At 45.5% G+C, this 12,690-nt stretch overlaps 2 protein-coding genes across 2 annotated transcripts; one reads left to right on the top strand and one right to left on the bottom strand.

The window, feature by feature from the left end:
• Nucleotides 1-79: 79 nt before the first annotated feature.
• On the bottom strand, nucleotides 80-8,845 carry rps6kb1b (ribosomal protein S6 kinase b, polypeptide 1b). Its single transcript, XM_084020191.1, has 15 exons — nucleotides 8,639-8,845; nucleotides 7,225-7,268; nucleotides 7,012-7,132; nucleotides 6,747-6,815; nucleotides 4,837-4,984; nucleotides 3,946-4,003; nucleotides 3,752-3,852; nucleotides 3,260-3,350; nucleotides 3,079-3,169; nucleotides 2,883-2,990; nucleotides 2,725-2,787; nucleotides 2,502-2,579; nucleotides 2,110-2,217; nucleotides 1,572-1,684; nucleotides 80-1,416 (listed from the first exon to the last, which is right to left on the bottom strand). The coding sequence occupies exons 1-15, from the start codon at nucleotides 8,705-8,707 to the stop codon at nucleotides 1,161-1,163; spliced, it is 1,518 nt and encodes a 505-aa protein (XP_083876317.1). The 5' UTR covers nucleotides 8,708-8,845; the 3' UTR covers nucleotides 80-1,160.
• A 627-nt stretch (nucleotides 8,846-9,472) lies between these two features.
• tubd1 (tubulin, delta 1) lies at nucleotides 9,473-12,562 on the top strand. The gene is made up of 8 exons (XM_084020198.1): nucleotides 9,473-9,883; nucleotides 10,006-10,153; nucleotides 10,358-10,574; nucleotides 10,661-10,892; nucleotides 11,164-11,328; nucleotides 11,620-11,748; nucleotides 11,856-12,039; nucleotides 12,136-12,562. The coding sequence occupies exons 1-8, from the start codon at nucleotides 9,733-9,735 to the stop codon at nucleotides 12,239-12,241; spliced, it is 1,332 nt and encodes a 443-aa protein (XP_083876324.1). The 5' UTR covers nucleotides 9,473-9,732; the 3' UTR covers nucleotides 12,242-12,562.
• Nucleotides 12,563-12,690: the final 128 nt, after the last annotated feature.

The following is a 12,690-nucleotide window of genomic DNA, read 5'->3' as shown; positions in this document are numbered from 1 at the left end:
TTTCCTAAAAGTTTGAATACAAATGGTTATCTGCGTACAAATGAAGACATGATGCATTCGATTTTAATTATTTTTTTATTATAATTTTCCTTGCTTTTTCAGGACTTCTAAAATGTCCCTCCTAAACAAGTCAACGCTGATGTAAGAGGCTGTAATGTTGTCCCGAGGTTTTTGGAGCATTAAACCCCGCAACTGCAAACGGTGTCCAGATCAACTGGTGCCGCGGCCTCCAGTTTGAGCTCAGGGGTCAGATGGGGGCTCCAGGGGTCAGATGGGGGCCCCGGACGTCTCCTGGGCGACTGAAGAGGGGTCACACAAAGCAGCACCTAGATCAGTATTTGGGTTGTCATGGTGATCATGTCGACGTATCCAGCGATACACCCCAGTGTAGCGTGCACCGAGAGCTGATCATTCAAGTACGCTTCCCACATCAAATAAGCCATCCACAACAACAACAACGCCAAAAGAATGTAAAATGTCCACTTGTTTTTTCTTGTTTAATTTCGGCTCTCTGATTCATCTTTGATGAATAGCACAGTTAATTCATCCATTTTGTAAAACATTATAAGACATAAAGCTATATTCATCAATAGAACCTCTGCTTGTCCGCTGCTCATAGCGATCATTTCTTTGATTTGTTTCAATAAACAAACCTAATTCATAATTTCATTCCGAGCCGGGAAGCATTATCATTTTTTTCCGTCAAAACCTCCCAATGGAAGCAAATTGCGTCACTGGCACGCATTCAGATCGCACAAAGCACTTCGGACGTAATCTTGCACAGCAGACTCACTGATTTGAGAGTAAATCGCTCGCATACTGTGTGATACGTTATCGCCTTTGATTTCCGCGATGCACAAAAGGCCGTGGCTCCTCGAAAGCTTTCCGGTCCTACTAGTCCAGTTCAGGAAGGGAGGGTCAGAAGACTAAAGGTCCTGAGACCTGAGGTGGAGGAGAAGTGGTGAGGCGGTGATGTCGTCGGTAGCTCTTAACTGCTGGAGACCCGCGCACAAACTCCAGGTTGTGACAGTATATGGAGTGTGCGGCTGTGCAATTTTGGATTGTAATCGTCTCTAGAATCCATATCTTTTTGCTGTTTCTTAAAAAATACTCCCCCCCCAAAAAAAGTCAAAGAAATTCTCCTAAATAGGTGCGGCGGGTCATAGGTTCATACGTAAATGCTCGGGCCGCTTGGCAACGACCGGATAGGCTTGCTGCTTCATATGAGCCAGGTTGCTCCCGGCAGGCTGACGGATGGGAAGAGGGGCCGAGGCTTCGGAGCTGGATGTGACGTCCATCTGCTCCGGGGTGGACAGCTCCATGGCCTGGTCCTGAGGTGACTGGAGGACGCTTGGTCCTGCGCCGGGGAGAAGGGGGCTCCGGGCCCAGCACTCCCCCCCTGAGAACTTCACTGGGCTGAAAGGACAAAGGAGTGGAGGAACACGGACGGACGTCACTGAGAGGCATTTGAAACAATCCTAAATGATTCTGCATGACAGAATGTCGATGCAACAAAGTGAGGCCAGAATACAAGGTTGTTTTTGTCAGCTATATGTTTGCTGCAGACGTACCTCAGAGGTGTTCTTGGGCTGCCCATGATCCGTCGAGGTGAGCGGATTTTTGGCTCAAATGAGAACTTTTCTTTGATGTTACCGAGGACTGACGGAGCGACGTATGTAAAGCCCTACGGAAACAAAGACACCAGGGGCAGGAAGACATTAAGGGAATGGCCGAGGACAGCAACGGGAAGCGCAACCTTCCAGTATGAGCTTGTGAGTCATTCGGTTCTTAACTTGTTCCTGAAAACATTAACTTTTAGCAGAATCTCGCCTATCAAGTCATATAGAGAATTACCACCATTGTCATCACTTCATCATTTTATCCAAAATTGTCAGGATGAGCAAAAAAAAGGTGTTTTTTGAGGTGACCTTTGACCACAACCTTGAATTCCCATCAGTTCAATCTTGAGTGCAAGTGGATGTTTGTCTCAGGCTGTTGGGAAGTCATGTGAATGGACCGGACGACGGCTCTAAAAACCATAATGCCTGCGGCAGATGCTTTTGCTGGCGTTGAGGCAGATCAAGACAAAAATGTACTTAGAGAGATTACCAGGAAGGCTTGATTTGCACTTTCACTGAGGGTCGAGTCATCCGGGCTGTCGACGGGCGTCTGACTGGTGAACTTCGAGTCGAACTGACTCACGTCTTCGGCTGATTGCTGCAAAGACAGCAGGGAGGGAAAAACACAGGTGAGGAGGTGCAGCAACATGAGCGGATGTGTCGACTCACAACACGCAGGTCTGAAACAAGAGAGCAAGGGTTCAGTTACTGAAACCTGCTCGGTTGGTTTAGTCCGGGAAGGGAACCGGAATAAAACCGCATCTCGATCTCACAGAAAAAACAGACGCTACTCAACAGAAGTTCGCTGCCAATTCACAATTTATCCAACATTCTCATACTAAAATATTGTCAGATCCAACTCAGAACTCCTCTGATACTCACCAGGAAAGGTTTGAAGGGGGGCTCCACTTTCCGAGCCAGCAAGTCCTCCCAGTTGATGTGTCTGAAGAAAGGATGGGCCTATGGGATGTCAAATACCAACAGAGGGCCATAAAACATAGCTTCTGTGTCTGGGAGAGGTTAAACAAACTGCCCTTCATGTAACCACAGCTTCCCCCACATACAAGAGGATGAGTGTTGCTCCTTTCATAATGTTTTCTCTCACCTGCACCTCCGTGGCATCGCCGGCTCCCGCTCCCAGCCGCGACGAGGCGTTTCTCTTCAGCAACTGCACAACCAGCAGCCAAACGTCAAAAGGATACTTACACACGTTTATTTTTGGATAAACACACGTAGTATAAGCTTTAAACAAACAGGAGATACCCGTTTCAGGAGATCTCTGGCTTCTTGTGTGAGGTAGGGTGGGAGGCTGAGCTTACACTTCAGGATCTTGTCAATGGTCTTTTTTCGGTTTTCACCAGTGAATGGCGGCTACAGTGGGGGAAAGGAGAGTTACTCAAACACTCACGAATTATGACTGATATTTTATGAGTAGTATAGTAGGAAAAGCTTCACTGACCGCTCCTGTGAGCATGTCGTACATCAGAGCACCCAGACTCCACCAGTCCACCGCTCTGTTGTGTCCGCTTCTCATCAGGATCTCTGGCGCCCTGCGACGACACGAGTGCACATCTCTCACTAATGAATTCATGTCATCGCGTCAAAAGTACGCACGCGTATCAAAGAGGAAAATGACTTACATGTATTCGATGGTGCCACAGAAAGTGTGGGTGACTGTGCCGTCGTGAATCGACTCTTTACACAGTCCAAAGTCTGTCAGCTTTACATGGCCTGGAAGGAAAACCACACATACTCCGTCTTTATTTACTGGCATTCGTGTAGCATGAAGGTTGTGCTTAAGGATTGGTGATGTTTTGCGCCAGGGATATTAATAATTAACCAACATTAGTTCTATTCTAAGCAATTAATGCTATCAGTTAAACCATTCAAAAGGAATATTAAACAAATCTGAGCAAAACTCTAAGGAGCGGCATGTCATGTAAAGGAGATAATGTGGTTAGTCAGGACTAACTATCACGGGAACTTAGCTTGTTTCTCCAGGAGGTCAGCATCATTTACTCACCAACAAATAAATGGTACAAAATCGCCTAATGCTATGTGGCTTTTGCAATAAACTGGCGGAAGCCATGAGAAAGTGTGCCAAGCAGACAGACAGCTGACAACACACACACCGTGGTTGTTGAGCATGATGTTCTCTGGCTTCAGGTCTCTGTAGATGATGCCCTTCTGGTGCAGGTGGCCCAAAGCCATGGATATCTCTGCCAGATAGAAACTAGAGAGACAAATGGTGATTTCATAACAGATGATACTGATAACCATTCCTCTTAGAACACCACTTCCCAATATGAAAAGAATCAATGCTCACCAGGCGGTGTCTTCCATGAAGATGCCCTCCCTCTCCAGCTGCATGAAAAGTTCTCCTCCTGCACGGATGAACACGCCTTTAAGAACATGCACTTCCTGCAGAGTGTGTATTGTGTACCAGGTGTGTGCATTGTGTACCTGGTGTGTGTGTGTGTGTGTGTTGTGTACCAGGTGTGTGTTGTGTACCAGTTGTGCGTTGTGTACCAGGTGTGCGTTGTGTACCAGGTGTGTGTTGTGTACAAGGTGTGTATTCTGTCCCAGGTGTGCGTTGTGTACCAGGTGTGCGTTGTGTACCATGTGTGCGTTGTGTACCAGGTGTGTGTTGTGTACAAGGTGTGTATTCTGTCCCAGGTGTGCGTTGTGTACCAGGTGTGCGTTGTGTACCATGTGTGCGTTGTGTACCAGGTGTGTGTTGTGTACAAGGTGTGTATTCTGTCCCAGGTGTGTGTTGTGTACCAGGTGTGTTGTGTACCAGGTGAATGTGCGTTGTGTACCAGGTGTGTGTTGTGTACAAGGTGTGTATTCTGTCCCAGGTGTGTGTTGTGTACCAGGTGTGTGTGTTGTGTACTGTGTGTGTGTTGTGTACCATGTGTGTGTGTGTGTGTATGTTGTGTACCATGTGTGTGTGTGTGTGTACCAGGTGTGTGTGTGTGTGTGTGTGTTCTGTACCGTGTGTGTGTTGTGTACCAGGTGTGCGTTGTGTACCAGGTGTGCGTTGTGTACCATATGTGTGTTGTGTACCATATGTGCGTTGTGTACCAGGTGTGTGCGTGTGTGTGTGTTGTGTACCATGTGTGTGTGTGTGTGTGTGTGTGTTGTGTCCCAGGTGTGTATTGTGTACCAGGTGTGTGTGTGTTATGTACCAGGTGTGTGCGTGCATGTTTCTACTGACCACTCAGGTACTCCAGGATGAGATACAGCTTCCCTCCTGTCTGGAATGCGTAGATGAGATCAACAATGAAGGGATGCTTCACCTCCTCCAGGATGTTCCTCTCTGCCTTCGTATGGGCCGTGTCCTTGGCGTTGCGCACAATCATCGCCTGGTGGCCCCGCCCCCGAAGAAGGACATGGACATTAGTCAACTAAACAGGCAGATACGAGCGGTGAAACAATGTGCATGTTTGGATTCACGCTCCTGTCAACAGGCTGTGTATCGCTGAGCTGCGAGCTGCTTGCTGCTTTGGCTCTATTATGACTCTAATAGAGAGAAAGTATTCCACTATACCATATCTGAGGTAGGGCACAGCTATGTCACGGAGATAAAGGAGAGAGGAATACTGATGTCAATAGAGCACTATTGTGGTTGTATATGTACATTCCTGTTCTTCACACTCTGTCTCTCCTGCTCCTGTTTGCTAACCATTTCTGTCAGAGAGCCGTCTGTCAGCAGCAATGTTGTTTCAGCTTTAAGTGTCACAACAACAGTAAGAGCTCGAGATCCAACCGGTGGACGGAGGCTGGTGGTGAGCCCTTGGATTTTAAAGTTGCAGTACAAGCATCTTGAAATGTCTTGACGCTTTTTGTTGAAACCGATCATGACTCGTGGATTATATAAATAATTTAAGCTCCTTCCCACTCGTAAACTGGGCGTTTGTCCACTTACTGCTGAGCCTGTGAGATTATCAAGCAGCTCAGAATTACAGTGGTTCAACCTAAGAATAGGACTTAAGTTATTTATGAACACGAACACGAACACACACACACACACACACACACACACACACACACACACACACACACACACACACACACACACACACACACACACACACACACACACACACACACACACACACACACACACACAATCAAAGTTCTCATCTAAGAGTTATTAAGATGATTAATGATTGGTATATGACACATTAATCATTCATTAAAAAAACATCTAGAAGTTTTTCTCAGTGGTTTCAATGTGTTTCAATCAACACAACAGACTGAAATAGAAATAATGTGAAGCTGAACAATTAAATCTATTTTATTAGAGCACTTTTGTTACAAGCTATTAAAAATAACACATAATTCACATGTTAGGACATAATTACTTGTTTACGGTGTAGTAATATCCATATCCGTTACATCCCACATCAAAGCTGTTGCAGCTATATGTTCTAGTTTTTAAATTCCGTGTAAACTGCAGCGATACCATTTAAAACTTCTGCAGTTGTATAATCTTAGGACACAAACCTGAACTTTATTGTTTACTTTGATCTGAAAAAATCTCATTATTTTAAATCAAATTGTGTATTTGTACACTTACTAGAATGTATGTTGCCATTTGTTTTGGCACTCTCTACCTGTTGGGATCTCCTTTAATCTGGAAAAGACTAAATGCAGCACTACATGTGTCAATGAGTATTTTTTTATTAAAGTCGGGACTGATATCTTATTATTATTTTGAGATTCTTCATAGTTAGTGGCCCCAAAAACTACAGGCCTTTATCAAAGCTGTGCTGCCTGCTGCTTTCCTGCTAATTACTGCACCGGCTGGTTGGAATCTGGCAGGTCTTCGATGTGTCACTGGGGTCGTTTTAGTCAATCAAGCAGAAGCAGCGGGAGTATGAAGCGGAATCTAACGGGCTGAGGCAGAGTGTTTGTAAGTGCCAAGGCTGCAGCAGCGCAGATGGCATTCTACCAACTAGCAGTGAAATCTTACCCCACCGCTGGCTTCAAGGACAGCCAATATTTGCAGACAGAAGCAACATGTTTATTTGTAATACAAGCATGCAATTCCGTTCATAGGATAGAAACTGGGAGCAGCCAGACATTTTCTCTAACTGAAGAGATTTAAGCAGAAAAAAGTACCTTTTTTAAAACTTTCATGGCAAATATTTTGCCCGCTGCAGCTCCAACAACTTTTCGAACTTGAAAGACCTGCACCAAAAAGGAGAAATGATGTTAAGATCATTAAATCAAAAACTTGAAAGAATTATGAGTCACTACAACTCACATTATTGAAGGAAAAATAATAAAATAATCCGAGGTGTGCATTTGTAGGACTGTGTGCATGTTACGTGTACTTTCTCGTGTACTTTGTCAAGGCTTGCTGCTTCTTGGGTACCACAAGTACCTTTCCATAACCACCTTTCCCCAGGACCCGCAGCAGCTCGAAGCACTCCGGTCTGATGTTCTCCGTCCCCTGATTGACGTTGTCCTCCGATATCTCAATCTTCTCGCAGTCGTCCATGTTGCTGCAGAGACACATTCAATGCACCGGGCTCTCGTTTTTCACTGGTTCCATTATAAAACAAATTACACGAAGAATGACAAATGGAATACTTACAACTCAAATCCACTACACTGGTCCATGATATCACCGATTTGGACCTGGAAGGTTAAGCAGAAAACACAACGTGAACACAAGTCCGTAAGCAAACAGTGCTTACTTGACTTTCTTCCTACAATTTTACTTTTTTTTTTTTTTTAAACACTGTACTTTAATCTCATAAGGACATTTCTGTATTTCCTATTTCATTGTGTTTAATCACTATGACAATATGTTGTCATCGTTTACAAAGTCATAGCTATAAACAGGATCAGGGCTGCAATTAAATATGGAATTAAGCTTATTCAAGTGGTCATTTTTCTAGTTCCATCTTCTCCTGTTTGAGGATTTGCTGCTTCCATCATGATATAATTGTGATCCGACTGTGAACGGAATATTTCGGGGCTTTGGTCATACAACAAAAACACATTTGAACACAGAAATTTGGCTCCAGTAGACTTGAAAGTATTTTATTTCTTCTTTTTTGTTGTTATTGCTATTTTCTGAAATTAATGTCAGATTAACTAATGCTGGAAATAATTATTAGTTGCAGCACAATTGATATAATATATCCTACTGTTCAAAAACTTCAGCCAAAATATCTACCAGTTTACAAAAGGTGTTTGGCTTCAAGTTAACACAGGAGCTGTGATGTGACACTGACAAACAAGAGTTGCTATGATGTAATAGTTGCCCAATCCAAACTACATGGACGTGAGGCAATATATTAAGCAAAAGTTGTTTATCTTAATGAAAAATATCTACATGACCTTTATGTGCAATAATCATCTCGTATTGAAATGTCTATACTATTCCTATAATAGCAAGCGATTATGGTTTTGCTCTAATAAGATAGTGAATTAACTTCTGCATAAAGCAGTATTTACATTACAAATGATTGAGCACTGATTCATAATTCACATGGAGTTTTCTGTACAGTCAGCTGTTGTGTTGTGGGTGCGCTCGGTGCGAACAGAGAAACACAGGTAGCAGCTTTACGTCCGTACAGTCCCGCTCTGCAACTGTAAAATAACTGTTGCACACCGAGCCACATTTATTACTGCAGCACCTTCGGCCGAGTACGGCTCTACTTGCACAACTCCCAACGTGACAACGACGGCTTTTAAACGAGACGACGTCAGCAACGCACGCAGCTCACCGCTACCGGTCGAGCACATTAAAACCACAAGTGACAGCCCTGTCATGATCGCTGTCAGGCTAACGGCTTAGCTAAAGGTGGCGAGCTAGCATTAGCCTCTGTTCACCCTGTTGGAAAAGGCCTGAGAGCTCCGGCTGCGGGAGCAGGCCTGTGGTGGCTGGCTGGCTGGCTGGCTACCAGGCTAGCTCTTAGGCTAACGGCTAGCTACTCTGCGTGAAGAGTTTCTCCTGTGACAACTCCCGCAGTTACGTTCAACATCCTCCATTCAAGTACCTCCTCAATCTCATCGTCGGAGACATTGTCCTCCGGCTGATCCAAATCAATGTCAAACACTCCAGCCATGGCAGCGCTTCGCTCGGATCGCTCTGTCACAGACCGCAAGAAAAGCAGGCGTCCCCCCACCTCATGGACAAACACACACCGCCGCCATAACCGGCTACTACACTGAGCATGCGCACTGCAACATTCAACAAAAGGGGCGGTAACCGTAGTGATTCGCTTTTATTTTTTTGTCATAAACAGCAGCGTTTCACGCTTCAGTCTAATGACTTCACTACAAGTTAAATATTAAATAAAGCTGTTAGATCTTTCCATTGCTATTCATAGCAAGATTTTACATCAACATGTCGATATTAGATACGAGACACATTTTGGGGAAATCTAAAAATAAAGTGAAACCAAATATAATACATTCTGAAAATAAATCTTGGCCTCTCTCAAAAATAATCCAGAATGTGACCGCTAAACTATTTGGCTGTGTGTAACCTCTTATGCACATACTGTAATACTATGCAACCAAATACTGAAATGCACTATGCGTAAATGGATTATTCTAAAAACATAACCATTGAAAAACAAGACATATTAAATCCAAGTTGAGGAAATCAGCTGTTATGTATGTTGATGAAAGGTTTTTGATGGTTGTCCATTTTAATCACATACATGATAACATAATAAAATCCAAAATAATACTGTTACCATTACTAATACCACCGCTATAAAAAATATCAACAACAAAAATGGTGTTATTATAATAAACTATATTCATTAAATTTAATTGTTCAAGTATTTAATAATTTCGCCTCATTCTCAAAAAACTTGCAACCGTTCACCCTATCTGAATAGGAGTTTTATTTTGAAGGTTTTGACAGTTTGCGCCGGAAATGCCATCCTAACGTCTCGTGGCGGCAGAAAACAGTACGAGCGGCGCTTTTAAACAACAAGACGGTGGCAGCTCCATGGACGCAGCCATGACACCTCAAGGCCTGACTTCACCAGCGGATTTCAGACTGTACGCTCTCATACTCTGATCGGAAAAACCCTCGATCCTCCCGGAAATCCTCCACTCGTCTCTCCCGGGTGAAAACATGTCCATCGTAACCGTTCAGCTCGGTCAGTGCGGCAACCAGGTGGGTCATGAGCTGTTTGACGTCATCTGCAGCGACGCTCAGGAGGGACAGAGGAAGGTTTACAGCGCAGCCAGCTCTGAGCGATTCTTCCACCAAACTGCACGTGGAGGTAAGGCACCTGAATGGTGACACACCTGGATAGTTACACACCTGGAAGAAACAAGGCGGTTCTTGTGTCTGTACCACCCCCCCTCCTCGCTCTCTTTTAACTGTCTTGCCCCCCCCGCCCAGACCTCGAAGCCAGGGCGGTGCTGATTGACATGGAGCCCAAAGTGATCAACCAGAGTATCAGCAGGGCGGCGAAATCTGGCAGGTGGAGGTACGGAGAGACGTCATACTTCAGCCAGAAGCAGGGCTCCGGGAACAACTGGGCTAATGGGTGAGGACTTCGGCCGCCAACTTTAATGTAAAATATGTAAAAACTAATAATCTGTTAGAAAACATAGGCAATTATCTGATCAAGTGTTTGTAATCATGTCAAATGTAACTTAGTATCAGTCAATTTTTTACAACACAAATAAAGCAAAACCTCACCCTGTGTATAGAAATAAATGGGAAGCTGTTCATGTGCCTCTTGTGCCAGGTTCTGTGTCCACGGGCCTCGTCACAGAGACGTGGTGGAGGAGCTGGTGAGGCGAGAAGTGGAGCGCTGCGACAGGCTGGCCGGACTCATGGCCCTGATGAGTGTGGCAGGGGGCACGGGGTCGGGGGTCGGCACCTACGTGACTCAGTGTCTCCGAGACATCTACCCCAAGTCCTTCATCCTCAACCACCTCACCTGGCCGTACGGGACTGGGGAGGTATGGAGGCGGCCTTCGAGCGTAGGCTGGTTGCCTGGATCTAACGTGCCATTAAATCAGCGCTGCCTTCGCCCCATCCTTTTCAGGTGATCGTCCAGAACTACAACTCCGTGCTGACGCTGGCTCATCTCTACCCGCTGTCAGACGCCATCCTGGTGCACGAGAACGACACGGTGCACAGGATCTGCAGCCGGCTGCTCAACATCAAGCACATCTCGTTCGGGGACGTCAACGGGGTGATCGCTCACCAGCTGGGCAGCGTCCTGCAGCCTGCGCTCACTGCTGACTCCCGGGGAGTTCACAGCAGGAATCCGCTGGGTGAGCGAGGCTCAGAAACACACACAGCACGTCCCCACAGGGCATGGCTTTCCTGGAACTGGATTAGAAGAAGTGTAGTCTACACTTTCAACATATTCCTCTGCCACTGATTCAGCCATATTAATTGATACAGAACCAGGAAGTGACTGACTCTGCCGACATCAGCAGATCGAACCATCATACATTCAGTCTAGTCATTGCATGTCTTCTGTGCCGTCCTCATAAGCCAGCACGTCTCTTCACTGGCGTTGACCTTGTTCTTCTCTCTCAGGTGAGTTGGTGAGCGGCCTGGCGTGCCACCCGGAGTACAAGCTGCTCAGCGTGTCCACTATCCCTCAGATGCCCAGTTCCTCCATGGCCTACAGCACGTTCAGCTGGCCGAGCCTGCTCAAACACCTGCGACAGATGCTCGTCTCCAACACCAAGATGGAGGAAGGCAAGTCGCGTCCAACTTGGCTCTTCGGTTTAAGTTGTTAAGCTGAGGGCAACGGATAGCTCAGTGGTAGAGTTGGTGCCCCATGCACCGAGGCTAAGTCCTCACTGCAGCGGGCCCGACTGGTGGCCATTTCTGCATGTCGCCCCCCTCTTTCTCCCAACTTTGACTCTCACGCTGTCCTCCCTATGATAAAGGCAAAAACAACCAAAATAACTTTAAATAAAATATGATTTGAGAGTGAGTGGCAAATGGTGAACCACTTGTGAGGACCTCCGTTGTTCGTCCCGTCAGGTATAGACTGGCAGGTGCGTCCAGCCGCGGGCTCTGACCGGACTGGGAGTCTCACAAGATCCAGCTTTAACGTCTCTCTGGCCAACCTGCTCATACTGAGAGGGAAGGACGTCTACAGCGCAGAGACAGGTCTGGTTGGAAATCCACAACGGTCAAATGTTGTACCGCAGCATCAGCAGCTTTCAGTCTCTGATGTTGTAACCAAACCAGGCATGTGGATTCTGTAATGTCCACAGGTGGCTTTGAAGACCCGGCCATGTACACCTCCTGGCTCCCATCAGAAGACGCTTTCAACTCCTGGAAATCCCCAGTGCCTTTTAATAAGTATGAAAAAAGTGCAACGCTGGTCAGTAACAGCCAGGCTCTGCTCAGACCTCTGGACGACATGGTGGGGAAAGCCTGGAATATGTTTGCGTCCAGGTGAGGCAGCCTTAATACTACCGTCGAGCCCTGAAGATGCTGAAGTAAAGCTCACATACAGTCGTTTCTCGATCGTTTTCCTTCCCTCTGTTTCAGGGCCTACATCCATCAGTATGTCAAATTTGGAATCTTGGAGGAGGACTTTCTAGACAGCTTTACGTCGCTTGAGCAAGTCATCTCCAGCTACCGGCAACTGTGCTAGGAAGAGGAGAGAACTAACGAGCACCGCTGAGGGACTTGGACCGTTAGTCCAAAGGGAATGCCATTATGTGGGACATTGCAGTTTTTGTATTTTTATACATACTTTCATGATTTCATTATTTATTTCAAAACTGTCAGCGGGATACACATTCAATTCCTTTTCAAGGGAAACATGTAAGAACTATTTAATTAAATGTATTTAATATGGGTGTTGATCTGCTTTCAAACTGACTCAACATAAAGCCTTTTAATATCAATTTCAACATCTAATTCCAAGACAAGAATGCATCGGTCTACTGAGGAAGATCACACGTTGAAAACATGAATGAATGTTCAATTAAGCAATTATGTTCAGTAGGTACAAAGAAAAGTGACAATCAGAGAAGATACTTTCATCACTTTATTGTTCATATAGTTTTCATTACACTCTTCCAGATGTGGGATGAACAT

The sequence above is a fragment of the Eutrigla gurnardus genome (assembly GCF_963514095.1).
Source record: "Eutrigla gurnardus genome assembly, chromosome: 10".
In the NCBI taxonomy this organism is placed as follows: Eukaryota; Metazoa; Chordata; class Actinopteri; order Perciformes; family Triglidae; genus Eutrigla; species Eutrigla gurnardus.
The sequence above is the reverse complement of the archived record's forward strand: the minus strand, read 5'-3'. Positions and strand labels throughout refer to the sequence as shown.

Coding starts and splice junctions, on each gene's coding strand:
- rps6kb1b (XM_084020191.1), bottom strand. CDS start 8,707: ATGGCTGGAGTGTTTGACATTGATTTGGATCAGCCGGAGGACAATGTC. Junction 4,004..4,836: donor CATCCTGGAGTACCTGAGTG/GTCAGTAGAAAC, acceptor TCATCCGTGCAG/GAGGAGAACTTTTCATGCAG. Junction 3,170..3,259: donor TGTGGCACCATCGAATACAT/GTAAGTCATTTT, acceptor GTGTCGTCGCAG/GGCGCCAGAGATCCTGATGA.
- tubd1 (XM_084020198.1), top strand. CDS start 9,733: ATGTCCATCGTAACCGTTCAGCTCGGTCAGTGCGGCAACCAGGTGGGT. Junction 10,893..11,163: donor TCACAGCAGGAATCCGCTGG/GTGAGCGAGGCT, acceptor CTTCTCTCTCAG/GTGAGTTGGTGAGCGGCCTG. Junction 12,040..12,135: donor TGGAATATGTTTGCGTCCAG/GTGAGGCAGCCT, acceptor CCTCTGTTTCAG/GGCCTACATCCATCAGTATG.